This window comes from Acinonyx jubatus, chromosome B1 (genome assembly GCF_027475565.1).
Source record: "Acinonyx jubatus isolate Ajub_Pintada_27869175 chromosome B1, VMU_Ajub_asm_v1.0, whole genome shotgun sequence".
Taxonomy (NCBI): domain Eukaryota; kingdom Metazoa; phylum Chordata; class Mammalia; order Carnivora; family Felidae; genus Acinonyx; species Acinonyx jubatus.
The window spans coordinates 20,709,053-20,724,239 of record NC_069382.1 but is presented as its reverse complement, the minus strand read 5'-3'; the positions used below and the strand labels follow the sequence as shown (position 1 = coordinate 20,724,239).

At 36.1% G+C, this 15,187-nt stretch overlaps 1 protein-coding gene across 5 annotated transcripts in view; it reads left to right on the top strand.

Moving 5' to 3' along the window:
- MICU3 (mitochondrial calcium uptake family member 3) overlaps positions 1-15,187 on the top strand; it is a 110,418-nt gene that overhangs the window by 76,748 nt on the left and 18,483 nt on the right. For 4 of the 5 annotated variants that reach the window (XR_008295879.1, XM_027077239.2, XM_027077240.2 and 1 more), the window contains one exon: positions 10,235-10,330. The exons of the other annotated variant lie outside the window; for it this stretch is intronic. Coding sequence is in view for 3 of the 4 variants with exons in the window: in XM_027077239.2 (XP_026933040.1) it covers positions 10,235-10,330 (96 nt within the window). In the remaining variant the exon portion in view is untranslated. The remainder of the gene's footprint in view (positions 1-10,234; positions 10,331-15,187) is intronic. 5 annotated transcript variants of the gene reach the window in all.

The following is a 15,187-nucleotide window of genomic DNA, read 5'->3' as shown; positions in this document are numbered from 1 at the left end:
CTCAGTTTTCTTCTCCTTCCCTTCCTCCTGGAAACTCAGAGCTCGTTGGTTAGCCCAGCTACTAACAACGGAACATATAGGCCATGGCCCCTTTTGAATGTAAACATGCACAGTTCATTTGGTTTCCCCAAGGATCCTGAAGTCATTTAGAAGGATCCTTCAGTAAACAAAGTCCCCCAGAGAGAAGCCCCTGAGTTCAGGGTTACTGACTCCGTCTCCTGCTGAAAGTGTTAGAGTTACAGTGTGCAAAGCAGGCGTGCGGTCTCCTGTGTCGGAGACTTAGCCAGAATTCCAAACTATAAAAATTAACTCTGTTCTAGCTTTGAACATACACTGGAGGATGATTCAACATAAAATAAACCCACGGTATCTTGCTTCAGTCACAAGGATTGGACCTAGAATGGGTTGGAGAACAACCCAAGTCCATGGGACCCTTCTGACTACTTGTTTTGACACCTTACAAGTGTTTTAAATTTTTACTACAAAGTTCACTACTTTTTCCATTAAATACAGTTTTCCATTTTCTTGAAAATTTTAATGTTCCTCTGTTAATCATTTCAAAGCTTTGTGAAAATAGATAAAATGAAAATCTCACAGGTTATTTTTTTTAAGTTTGTTTATTTTGAAAGAGAGCGAGTGAGAGAGCGGGGAAGGGCCGAGAGAGAGGGAGAGAGAGAGAATCCCAAGCAGGCTCCGCACTGTCAGCGCAGAGCCCGCTGCGGGGCTAGAACTCATGAACTGTGGGAACATGACGTGAGCCAAAACCAAGAACCGGACACTTAAACAACTGAGCCACCTAGGCGCCTCCATTTTCTTTTAAGTTTATTTATTTAAAGAGAACGAGTGAGAGAGTGGGGGGGGGGGGTGCAGACAGGTAAAGAGAGAGGAAAATCTCACAGATTATATGTACTGTGAAACTTAATAAATGTTAATACTTGTGACTTTATTACTTATTTTTCTAATCTCATGTGTCATTGAATGAGCCATTTTTCCAACTGTGGCATTTTATATTTTTCCTTTAAACTCAAATGATTTTCATATAGATGATTTTCAGAGTACTCTTGTCAAAAGGAAATAGATAGTAACATAGCTCTAGTTTAAAACTACACATACAAATTGCAATCACTCAGACATTAGTTGAATAATATTGAGAAGTAGATTTAAATTGTCTATTTCATTTTTATTATGCTTGTGTATTTAATAAGAAAGCAAATATATGATTTTCATCTTATTGTAATATTTTAAACTTTTTTATCACATATTTTAACTGAAAATATTTTTTCCATCTAAGAATATAAAATACATATTTTAAAGTGGTGTAACTTGGTGTCATTTTTATCCAGTCTTATTAAATGGATTACATGACTTTTTAAGTCCCTTAGGTCTTAGTTGGTTATATAAACTGACTTTTTTTCCCTCTGATAGAGCAGTTTTTGCTCAGAAAGGTATGATTATTTTCAAAACAATACAAGCAAACAAGGAAAATGTGTTTACAATTAGAAAAAAAGGTCAGTTGGCCTGAAAATTTATATCAAATATCATTAATGCATATAGTGCACAAATGTATTAGTACGATGTTATAAATTTACTGGCAGTTATGTGCTAGTTTCCAAAATTGTACATCAGCTGGAATGCTAAAGTGCGCAGTGTGAGTATAGTTCATGGAGCTGAATACCGCCCGAGATCCTACCTTAGGAAGAAGTTCCTTCAGGAAGGGTGCAGGGACCCTCCTAACTTTGACTATAGAGAGATTCTGTGGCCTCTGTAAGAGCCTCTTACAAAATTCAATCACCCTCACAGTAGATTCTGCCTGTGTTATGTCAGATTATTTCTTGCCATCCTGTAAGGTTGAGCATACTCCTTTGTATCCAAGAAGATAGTTACCTTGTTGCCTTTTCTGTTGCAAACATCTGTGATTCTCTCCATGTTTCTCATATATTCAGCTCTTGATTATCTGGCCACAGCAATGAAAATAAATGTAAAAAACGCAAAAGAATAAATAGTGCAAAATCAAGTATATTTTACTTTGAAATACCCTATTTGATTTTTAAAAACTTTTTTAAAGATTGTTTTAATTACTCTGATTCCATTGTAGTCAGAAAATGCACCAGTTTTTATACAGTTTTTGTCATGACTAAAACAGTGTCTCTGTATTCTCCAATATGGGTGCAGGGTTGTATTCTGTGTAAGATCAAACATGTTAATATGTGTTTTAAACCTCTATCATTATTAATGTTTTTGTCAGCTTGCTCTGTCAATTAGTATTTTAAATTATACATTACGATAGACCTAATTTCTGCTTGTAATTTGGTTATTTTTAAATTTTATATATTTTGAAGCATTGTTACTGCCTCTCACAAGAATATAGATTTCTTACATCTTCTTAGTTAATTGAATTGTGTCTTTATATACTATCCCCAGATCTCTAGAAATGGGTTTTTTTGCCTAAAAATCAATATAGTTATCAAAATAAATATATCACCTCTAGTCTTATTAATATTTTGCATTATTTTCTATTTTTTTGAGTTTATTTATTTGTATTTTTGAGAGAGAGAGAGCACAAGCTGGCGGGGGGGGGGGGGGCAGAGAGAGAGAGAGAGAGGGAGACACAAAATCCAAATCTGAAGCAGGCTCCAGACTCAGCTGTCAGCACAGAGCCCAACGTAGGGTTCGAATTCACAAACTGTGAGATCATGACCTGAGTCAGTCAGACACTTAACTGACTGAGCCACCCTGGCACCCCATATTTTGTTTCATTTTCTGTTTTTTCCTGTAGTAATGATGAAGCTTTCCCTTAGTCTTAAAATATATTTTTTAGTTCAGGGATGCCTCAGTCATTTAAGCATCTGGCTCCTGATTTCGGCTCAGGTCATGATGTCACGGTTTGTGGGTTCAAGCCCCGCAGTGGGCTCTGTGCTGACAGCAAGGAACCTGCGTGTGATTCTGTCTCCGTCTCTCTCTGGCCCTCCCCTACTTGCTCCAACTGTCCCTCAAAATAAATAAAAACAAACTTAAAAAAATAATTAAAAAAATACAATATATTTTTTAGTTCAGAAACTTACGGCAAATAAAATGTAAATATAAAATAAGTAATAAAAATATAACCCACAGATCAGTAAATAAAAAATTGCCGTGCCCCCAGACACCCCTTCATAGGTCTTTCCAGTCACAATCGCTCCCCTTCCTCTGTAAGATAACCACAATCATGACTTTTATGTAAATCACTGCTTTGCCGTGTGGGTTTACCACCTACTTAATGCACCCTCAACAACGTGGTTTAGTTTTACCCATTTTTGTGCCTCGTATGAATGGGATCATATTACAGGAGTTTTTCTGTTTCTGCTTCTTTGACACGACAGATTGTTGGTGTCATCTACACTGTTGCATCCAGTCCTAGTTCACTCCCTTTTGTTGCTGTAAGCAGCACTCCTCGAACATTTTTGTTCTCGCGATCCCTTTACGTTGTTGAAAATTATAGAGGACCCGAAAGAGCTTTGGTTTATGTTGGTTGTATCCATACTTGCCATATTAGAAATTAACACCGAGAAGTTTAAAAGTATTTATTAATCCATTTAAAAATAATAAACATAAACATTTTTTTAAAGTAACTTTAAAAACGTAGTGAGGAGAGTGGTATTTCACATTCTTCACAAACCTGTGTAGTGTCTGGTCTAAGAGAAGACAGCTGGTTTCTCGTGGCTGCTTCTGCGCTCAGTCTGCTGCAGTCACATTATTTTGGCAACAAATGCTATCATTCGTTTCCCTTGAAGTGACAGGCGTGCTTGGTTCAAAAAAATGTCTGCCAGATACCAGAGTCTGAATAACTGTAGTTTTTCTACCCACTGTTCTTCCAAGCAAAAATGACAGTTCCTAAAAAAAGTGACCAGTTCACCTTGCAACACAAGCCCTTGCACGCAGGCTTTTTCTCAAGATAACCGCTGTGCTAGAGAACACAGAAGTGTTTTATGCTCCTAGTTTCATCCCAGTGAATATTAAAGAGACGTGTGCTCACAGGTGAATTTAAAAAATTGTATTTTATAACTACTAATATGCAAGTGCAGCAGATACATTCACAGCAAATACATTCTTAAGTGAAGTTTTTTTCATGTGAGTATATGGAACCGAAGAATGTCATGACTTTGGTGTTTGGTGCCAGTGCTGTTCTTGTACTAAGGCAGCGAGCAAGCAGGTCTCCCCACCATTGCTTTGGCACCATCAGTCTACACAGCAGTGGAGACAAATAATGTCTCTACGATGCTTGTAAGAAGACGTATCTACTTTGTGTTTTGTCCAGCTTTTTCAGTTATTAGTGAGAAGGTTGGCTGTCATTAATGGAAGCCTAGTACATCTTTTTCAGTCTCTCTCCTTACATTTTGATGTGTCTTTTTTATGTTAAGTTTATTTATTTTTGAGAGAGAGAGAGAGAGAGAGAGAGAGAGAGAGGGAGAGAGAGCATCCCAAGCAGGCTGTGCACTGTAAGCATGGAGCCCAATGTGGGCCTCAAACTCAGAAACCGTAAGGTCATTGTCCGAGCCCAAGTCAAGAGTCAGATGCTTAACTGACTGACCCACCCAGGCGCCCCTGATATGTCTTTTTTAAAAGCGTATATTTTATGTATTTTATTGGTTCTTTTTTATGTGGGGTGATAATTTGTGCTTTTGAAAATTTCAGTCAATTTACATTACTGGGATTATTAATTTATTTAGATTTATTTTAGCCATTCCATATACTCTTCTCCTTTCTTACCTTTCTTTTGAATTAACTAAGGTTAATTTTTCCTCTTTATTTTCCTCTATATTAGTTTAAAAGACATTCACTATATTTCCTCTATTTTCACTATTTTTCCTCTTTATTTTCCTATATTAGTTGAGAAGACATTCACTATATTTCCATAAATATCCATAAGTATACTTATGGTAATGAAGTCTTAGATATGCCATATCTTCACCTCTTCCCTAAAAAATAGTCTTAAAGTGCTTTGATATCTCCCATTCCCCTCCTGGCCTGGACACTTGTACTTGTACGAAGTTTGGGTTTTTGTCATTTTTTTAAATCCTTCAAATTAGGCTTCTTAAATATATACTATCAGTGTTAGTTTAGAATTACTTATATATACTTATATATATATATTACTTATATATATACTTATACTTATATATATTTATTAATCCCCTTTTTAACCTCATCCCTCCTAAACCTCACAGTCTTAATCTCAGAAAATTTATCTTCAAGTGAGGGTCCCCCTGGAAATGTTTTTATTTTGCCCTTATTTTTTCCTAATTTTATTGAGATATAATTGACATATAACACTGTATCAGTTTAATGTGTATGACATAATTTGATATATGTATATATTGCAAAGTGATTACCACAATAAGTTTAGTTGACCTCTGTCACTTCAGATTGTTAGAAATTGTTTTCCTTGTGCTGAGAACTACTCTCTTAGCAACTTCCATTATACAGTACAGTGTTATTAACTATAGTCACCATGTTGTACCTTACATCCCCAGGACTTATTTATCTTTATAACTAGAAGTTTATACCTTTTAACCATCTAAACACACACACACACACACACACACACACACACACACATACATACATATATATATATCTGTGCCCTTATTTGGAAAATAACCTTACTACATCTATTGTTATAGGTTGACATTTATTCTCAGCAAATTATGATATCATTCCAGTTTTCTGGCTGTTTTTATTGAAATTGAAAGTTCAGTTCCAAGTCTAATTATTATTTTGTAGTTAATCTTGTTTTTTCCTTTCTAGCTACTTTTAAAATTGTTTGCCTTTTGTATTCTACAATTTGACTACAGTATACCTTTTTGCCTTTATTTAGCATGAAATGTATTGGGCTTCTCAAATACAGGGATTGTATTTTTTCATCAATTCTTGAATATTCACCGCCAGTATCTCTCTGGATATGGTCTCTTTCCCATTTTCTCTATTACTGGTTTCTGGAACTTTCATAGATACTAATGTTCTCTTCTATGTCTCTTAACTTCTCCTTAATAAGTTGCCATATTTTTTTTCTTTTCATGTTGCGTTCTGTATAACTTATTCACACTATATTCCAGTTCACTAATTTTCTCCTTAGGTATGTATAATATGATACTAAGTTTCAGTGGTTCCACCTTTAATGTCCAGAGGTTTTATTTGGTTCTTTTTTCTGATCAGCCAATACATTTTCAGTAGTCTGTTCTTACTGGAAAGTCCTTTCAAATACAGCTTTATATTCTTTAAACTTACTAAACTTATTTTGTATTCCATACCTAATAATTTCAATATCTGAAGTCTGCAGGTTTTGTTCTCTGGTTTGTTGTTTCTGCTGGGTCTCACTCACGGTGGTTTATGTTCTTTTGTGTTTAGTAATTTTGTATTTTGAGTATAGATGTGTTGGAATGTGTCTGTGGAGATTCTTTAAGGACTGGGTTAGGGGTGTGTTTTTTCCAGGAGGGGGTGTGTGTGTGTGTGTGTGTGGGTGTGTGTGGGTGCGGCTGTGGGTTATTCTGTGATACACTGGAGAGAACTGCAGTCCTATGTAACTTTATTTTTTTAAGTTTATTTATTTTTGAGAGACAGAGAGTGAGAGAGCACAGGAGGGCAGAGAGAGAGGGAGAGAGAATCCCAAGCAGGTTGCACACTGTCAGTGTAGAGCCCTATGCGGGGCGCGAACTCCTAAACCGTGAGATCATGACCTGACCTGAAATCAAGAGTCGGCCGCTTAACTGACTGAGCCACCCAGGTGCCCCAGTCCTATGTAACTTTAAATTACAATTCTTGGATTATAGTTTTTCAGGCCATAGTTGTCATAGTGGCCCAGATTATTTTTTATTTGTTTGCTTTTATTTTTCTATGTATGTTTTTGAGTATCACTAACAGTAAAGACAATTCACTGTCTGATTCCATGGGCTGCTGCTTTGTTTTTGTTTTTCCAGTTTGCCTAATCTCTAAGTGTAACCTTTCTCAGATCCTAACTGTATATAGGTATTTGCCTATCTGCATGTGGACAACTTTAGGGAGCCATTATTCTGCTTACCACGATGGTATGTTCCCTTCTTGAAATCAGTCGTCTTTTTTACTAAATTGTTTTCTCTTCCTTCTGTCTTTCCTTTCTCCCTTCTTTTATTTATTTATTTATTTCCTTCCGCCCTTCCTTCCATCCTTCCTTTTTTTCCTTCTGTCTTAACCAATTCGTGTTGCTATAACAAAATACCTTAAACCGAGTGGCTTATAAAGAACAAACATTTCTCACAATTCTGGAAGCTGGGAAGTTTAAGATGATGTTGCTGACAGATTCAGTGTGGTAGCTGATGAGGGCCTACTTCATGGTTCATAAATAGCACTTTCTCACTGGGTCCTCAAGTGGTGGCAGGAGGCTAATGAGCTCTCTCAGACCTCTTTTATAAGAGCACCAATCCCATTCATGAAGGCTCTGCCCTAGTGACCTAATCACCTCCCAGAAGCCCCACTTCCTCCTAATACTATCACCTTGGGAGTTAGTATTTCAACATAGGAATTCTCAGACCTTTGCTCCTTCCTTCCTTTTATCCTTTGTATCATTAATGTCATGGAATGCCTTCGGTAGGATGCTACTTTGGCTCATCCAAAAAGACAGAGGAAATTCTTGACCAAACTTCAAAGTTTAAGGAAGTTCTAATAACAGGCTCTAAATTAAGCAAAAAAAGATATCAGTCTTAAAAAGTATAGTACATGTGGGATATCATTTTGCCTTTGCCATTCATTTTTGAAGTTCTTCTGAACTGTCTATGTCTTCTGTTACCTCTTTTAATAATTTCTACACCTAACAACATTCTAATAAGGAGGCCTAAAGCTCATATAGTAATCAGACACTGGGAAGACTTCAAGAAGTCTTTGCAAATTTTCCCACATTTACATATCAAAGCATCATGATACCTATTTAAGAACCCTCACAATGCTTAGTGAGTTATATTTGGGCATTTCCCCTCTCAGTCTTTTCTTAGTCTGCATTGCATATATTCTGGTTTTGTATTTGCTTTGCCTTTCTTGCTATTAAAATCATCTAGGCTGATTTTCATTGCTACTTTAAGCTTGTTTTAAATATTGTGTTATATTTTTCTGATACTAAAGTTTTCTACTAGTTTTGCATGTTCTGAAAATCTACCCTTGATTTCATCCCCCAAATTAATCCCTGAGTCATTATCAAAAATTAAATCCTGTCTCCTGAACAAACACACCTATGACTGTGCCAAGAAAATCACTGATGTATTAGCTTTTTCCCCCTCAGTACAAGGAATGACATATTAATATGAGGAATGACAATAATTGCTGTAAGAATATTGTCCCTTTCCCCAGAAACTCTATATAATCTAAAAGCCTATGGATAAAACAACATATATTGGCAGTTATAGCAATTCTGTTATATATTCTATCATAATTTAATCTTTGGAGCTAAATGTTGAGTGTGAAACCTTTCTACAGGAGGGACCATTAAGCTGTTATATTCTAAGTAAGATATTTTTATTGAAAAATATATTATCCTGATAGATAAATATATTATCCTGATAGATAAATATACATTCTTAAAATATTTTAAAATATGGGTAGCAAAAAGAGGAAAATAAAACGTATCCCAATCTCGTCATTCAGTATGTTTGAATACATTTACATCTTTTCTATGCTCAGAAAATGTAGAGATCCACATCAGTATAGTCTATCAAACTAATTGTATCCCTTAATATGTTATGAACATCCTTCTGATGTCATCAGTGTTGGAGTGTGTGCATGTGTGTGTGCATGTGCGTGAGCGGCGATGGTGACCACTGTTGGAAGGAGAGAGGCATGGCTTCACAAAGTGAATCATTCCTGTTACCCTCCAAATAACAGGGTAGTAAGCCTTATTTTCTAGTTTGATAGGTTTAACAATCCCTTTCTTTACCATAACCTTCTCAGTTACAATAAAAAAAATGTATCCATGTTGAAAATATTAAGATAATCTTTGCAGAGTACCTAATCTAGCTAACATTTACTGAGGTGAGGTTCTACCATACTTATATAAAGACATGGACTTTGTTCTAAATTCAGCTGATTTTACTCACTTGGCTTATAATTGCTTAGTTACATTTTATTTTGTTACTAGAGGGGGTGATGAGCAGATCATCTGGTATATTGCTGCATTTACACTGATGGTAATAAGTACTTCTATGTTTATATAAGTGATTTCTGCTAAATTATACATTATTATTAACATCTAAGATTCTATTAAAATATGAGCAGTAAGCAGTGTTTTTTTTTCTAGTTAATAATAATGAAGTAAAGTTTAGTGTGTTGAAATAATTCCCAAATGCATTATGATTTTATTAGTGGCACCAGACTTTTAAAAATTAACACACACAAAAATAAAAATCATCAGCCGCTCCTAAGTACACCGAGCAGCATTTTCTTCTCACAATAACCAGAATACCAAGCCTGAGCACCTGTGAAATCTTCCCTGATAAACCGTGCCAGAAACTGCGTGTAGTTATGTTTGTTTACAGAGACCCACGTTGAGCTTGTAGTTCTGCATTTTCATATGAAGATTAGACTGCATTTCTTACTGTTGGTATCCATCGCCTTCTTCAGTCTATCCAGTACTGAGATAGAAGATTAGGAAGTCCCTCATCTATTCACAATAGACACAGCTACCAAATCCCTGAGTAACTTTAGGTGGCTTAACGTAAACTGGCATATTTATTTTGTATATGTTTTAGATTAGTTTCAGCTTTGTTCCTCTAAATATGAATGTGGTCATTTTGACTCTTTGATGCACTGACACAATGTACACTAGCCAACAATAACTGATTTTTAAATTAAGTATCATTTTTATAGGTCGCTACAAAATTACCAAAATATTCTCCAAATGAATTCACATAAGGTGTAAATAAAATGCTTATTTCACACTTTCTTAGAAGTTACGCATGTTTCGGTAGGCAGCATGGGGGAGGGCCGAGGAATGCGATTCTTTTTGACAAAGCCACATTGTACGTGGAAATAGTGGTTATATACCATTACACCTTTGAAAAAATACCCCGGGTTTACCAGCAATGTAATATAATACTGTTGTGCGCAGCAGAAAACAAAACAGGTAAGTTAATGTGTTTTCTTTTCAAGGTTGGCTAGAAGAGACTTAAAGTGTATAAATTATCATTCTTTGTGACTGTTCTTTAGATTTCAGATGTACTTCTTAAAACTTCTACAGGTACTTAAGACAGATGCTGAGGAACTGGTCTCCAGAAGCTATTGGGATACACTGAGACGTAATACAAGCCAAGCACTCTTTTCAGACCTCGCAGAGGTACAATTAAACCTCAAGCAGGACGTTGTACTATTTGCCGTTTTGTAAATCTGGTCTTCATTTCATTTCAGAGTTACAATGATGAAACCAGCAATAATTTTGTATTTTCCCTTTTCTCCAGTAAAGCAATAATTCCCGTGTCCGAACAGTATGTTCGAATATGTCCTCTGTGCTGGCAGTGGCTGCAAAGCCACCTATAGTGGTCTATATTAAATCAACTTGTGACTTTCCAACTTAATTAAAAAGAAATATTGCTATTTTTAACTTAAGGCTCACTTTCAGGAAATTTGAAAGTACTATTTTATTGTTTCACTGAATCTTTTAACCTTATAATTTGCAATGTTACATGAAGGCTGAAACTTCTAACTTGGTAAAAGATAGCTAATGCTTTAGCGTATGGTAGATTTCAATATTAAATTTCCTAATATTAGCGTGTAGCTTACCAAGGGGGATAGGGGAGGGATGTTAGGAGAAGTCAGTCAAGGAAGGGAGGGATATTTTAACTTGACACTGTTTAGGATTGCCAGTGCATGGAAAATTAAAAAGCGGACTGACGATTACTCATTATTGTTCTTGAATTCCCTAGTGACATGCACCTTATTGCTGCACTCAGGTGGGGTGCTCCCACCACCGACTCATTATGCTGCTGTTATTAGGGATTTTTCATTTGTTTTGTTTTGTTAGCGATTTGTCATTTTTAAAGATGGGCTATGTCTTTTACATTAAACACTATTTTATATTTTCTATTAATTTTTAAGAACTTTATTAGAAATGGCTGTCAGTCTTACCACAAAGAACTTTTCAGTAAATACTGAGATACATTTTTCATTATTTTTCTCTTTAAAGTTAGCTTCTCATTTCTTTTTCTAACTTTGACTTTTTTTTTTTACATTTTTTTAATGTTTATTTATTAAACAGAGAGAGAGAGCGCGCGAGACAGAGGGTGAGTTGGGGAGGGACAGAGAGGGAGGGAGACACAGAATCTGAAGCAGGTTCCACACTCTGAGTTGTCAGCACAGAGCCCAACGTGGGGCTTGAACTCACGAACTGCGAGATCATGACCTGAGCCAAAGTTGGACGCCCAACCGACTGAGCCACTCAGGCAGCCCTAAACTTTGACTTAAAAATTACACCTAAAAATCTGAAGACGTGAACAGGAATCCAGGTGTGACCTCTGTTACCCATATACAGTGTTACCCTGTTGGCACCCCTAGGCTAGGCAAACACTTGGCAATGTTAGTTTTGTCAATTGTGCTCAATTTTACAATACAAAAACATAAATAAAGCATTTTTCCCTTTCTCCAGTTTGCCTCTGATATGTAAATATGATGTAATTATGACCAGTAATTAACCCTTTAAAATTACCTTTTAATTTGAACCATTTTTAAGGCATAAAGTGGTCATTGATGTTCCATTTACAGGTATGTTAGAAGTACTTACTTCTGTAATCATTTGTGCAGGCACGTGGTAGTAAATGCCTGAAGTAAGAGCAACTGGGGACATGAGCCCTGGAGTCCTACAGCCCAACTGGGACCTAGCTTCAAACTAACAGTCGTGTCCCTGCTCTCTTTCCATCGGAGACTGTCCACCTCTCAGCCTCCAGCCTGTCTTTAATCTAAGAAATTCCCACAGTTGGACACAATCTGCTAATTCGATGTTGAATTTAATCCAGGTCTGGGGAGGTTTAATATCAGAAGACTAGTCAGCTCTTACATATACTCAAAGATTATATGTATGCATAAGACCTTTTGAAGATGTTTTTCACTCGTCAGAGGTGTGCTGGAGCTAGATTTTATGGCTTCCTAGAGCTAATTCTGCACATCTCTTCCCAATTCAACATTCCATGACATCCTGTTGGTCCTTGAAAGTGGCCATGATAGAGGAATTAATACCATAGAAATTGGCCAACACTACAAATCGGGGTTGTTGGGTTTTTTTTTTCCTAAAGAGCTTGTGTACAAGCACACTATTGGCTATGATCAACCTACACTTCACTCATAAGATGCTAGATTACTTAATGAATTGATTCAAACATCATGAAAGTAGATCAGATAGAAGAAAGAAGAAAATAAAACTTATATTGTCTTCTAAAGTAAAATAATTATTTGGGGATTATCTCTGTTACTACCGTCCCACATGAGAGAGGATAATTGAGAATTAACTGTAGTTAAGTTACAGCTCATCGTAATTCCTTATCGGTTCCTACTGATGCCAGTGTACATCAAATTGTTTATAGTATCAGTATTTCAGAATTCACATTAGTTTGAAAGAAAGCTTAGAAATCTGTTTGATACGCCACCCTTGGATAGAGTTTGATAAGATTATTATACCACTGTAATCAATAAAAATACGTTGAAAGATATTTTAAAAATTTGTAATATTTGACATTTTTAATTCCATGCAAATGTATCAATTTATTTTATTTTTGATGAAATCTTTTAAAGTAATTTTTAAGCCCCAAAAGATAAGGGTCTTTCATAAATGGCCATAGGGTTCTTTTGTGGCTTTTTCTTGCTTTGTTATGAAAACACCTGAATTCATTTTATTTTAACAATGAGCACAAGAATCAAAGGGATAAAGTCTCTGTTTTGTCCCAACTCCCCTGTGATTTAAGTTGCATAACTCTGCCAGGATACTAAGGGCACTGGTATAGTTTTCAATGACTCCCAACAGTGCTCTGTTTCATTGAGTGGGGGGAGAAAAGTTTTCACCATTTCCATTTTCTAATTTTTTTTCTCCAATGTCAAACTGTTACTTATGCCTCTGTGGGTCTGGATTATCTGGATAAGTGCAACCTAAGTCTAATAAGATTTTGATGATGAAAGACTGTAAACGAAGATCTGCTCTGTTCAGTGGGCATGAGAAAAGCTGGAAGAATGAGGTCATTATTTAAAACCTGTGTAAAACAAAGCCATCTCATTTCACTGTGTCAGGTCTTGAGGTAGAGGACATCACAGCACTAAAGGAAAACATTTCATGAGGGTGTTATCAGAGTTCATTAACTTTTGGTGTTCTCATTTGAAGGCTTTTTTTTCAGGTCTGTATAACATATATGGGCAGTTTCCATTAACAAAAGAAGTAAGAGTACACCATGTAAAACTTTTTTTGCATTAAGCTTCAACATTATCTTTTCTGTCTCGTCTAGTCCTTTTTCAACTTCTTGAAATATATTGATTTGGCAAAAATAAACAATAGCCAACATTTGTTGAGCATTTACAGTATGCCAGTTATAGTGCTAAATGATTTACATGTGTTACCTGAGCCTCACAACACTTCAAGGTAGGTACTGTTATTATTCCTGAGGGTAATAATGTCCTCAGAGAGGTTAACTTCCCAAGGTCACCTAACTAAGCGGTTAAAATTCAGGATCCGAAGCCAGAAATCTGACACTTGAGCTCACCGTCTTATGTGCTCACCACACCACTGCTTATTTGTGAAGTAAGCAGCTTTTTCTAGAACACCATGGCCCCTCTTTTTACCCACTTTATACCTCCCCCACATTCCCTTCCTCTAGCTTCTAGATGGATACCCCCCCCCGCCCCGTTCTTCATGCTGACTTCTGATTGGATAGAGCTTCCACTTGATGCTCCATTTAGTCATGCCTTCTCAAATATTTCCTCCCCCTGCTTCCTTAAGCTGTTCCATGCATAATGATGGATTAGACTTGGACTTGATGATACACAATCACAAAAGAATGTTTATAATTAACATGAGAAATCTCTTTTTTCCCAAAGGTCTTAATGCTTTACACCAGAGCAGCTTATGACTGCCAATAATAATACTTGTATACTTGACTTACATTCATATCCTAATTTTATCCTCACATTCATTGTCATAGGTAGGTTTGTGCCTCTTGTATCGATAAGGAAGCTAAAGGTCAAAAGATCCATAAACTCAGATCTTCTGATTTTAAATCCTGTCCTTAATGGCAGTCTGCCTCCTCCACCTAAAGCCACTGGTGGAAGTAATAGTGCCTTTTGAGCGCTACTGAAAGTTATACTTGTCTGCTATCAGTAGGGAGTTCTGAAAGGCTGGCACCACTCATATTCCTCAACATCCATCATCTGCTTGTTCAATAAGGTATATTTAAAAGATAGTATGGGACACCTGGCTTCCAGGCTGTGGTGTTTTCTCCCTGGCGATCAGATCTTCAAAGAAGTTGGATATATTACAGGAAACTTCTAAGTTATTCCAACTCCTGAAAATCCTGGGAGTTGTCAGCAAACTAAGAAGCAGTAGAGATCTTTCAAACCAGTTAAAGGAGGTTATATGCTAGGGATTACCTAGGAAAATCCAAGCTAAATAAATATAAATAAGACCTATAGTCTTACTAAAGAATTTCACCAATCTGAGATCATTTAAAGTGGAAGATACCTTACCTGTTGGAGTTTTTAAGAAAGACCTGAGTAATCACCGTAGCAAAGAGACCACTTTAGAAAAACAGGGATTGAAAGAAGGCATGTGGGAGGGAAAAGACAAATCACGAGATGTAGTCTGTATAACATTGAACTAGTCATTAGTAGTTAATAATAGTTGGTCTAGGGAGAAGGGAAATAAAGATCCAGCAAATATTATGAAGGATAAAATTGCTGTCTTCATGAAAGATTGGGAAGAGAACTATAAAGAATCAAAGGATTACCAAAAGTTAATGTGTGGAAGATGGGTAAGATGAGACATTTTGTCAGGGAACACAGATCACAACTTACTCCTTTGTAGAGAAGTATATGCTATTTCTTCTGTTTTCTATAAAATGCCAACAGAATTCTCACCAAGAAGTAATATTTCAGATATGTACTTTTAGATGGATATTTATGACTGTGGTTTTTTTTTAATACAGAAAATAGTAGTTCTTATTTG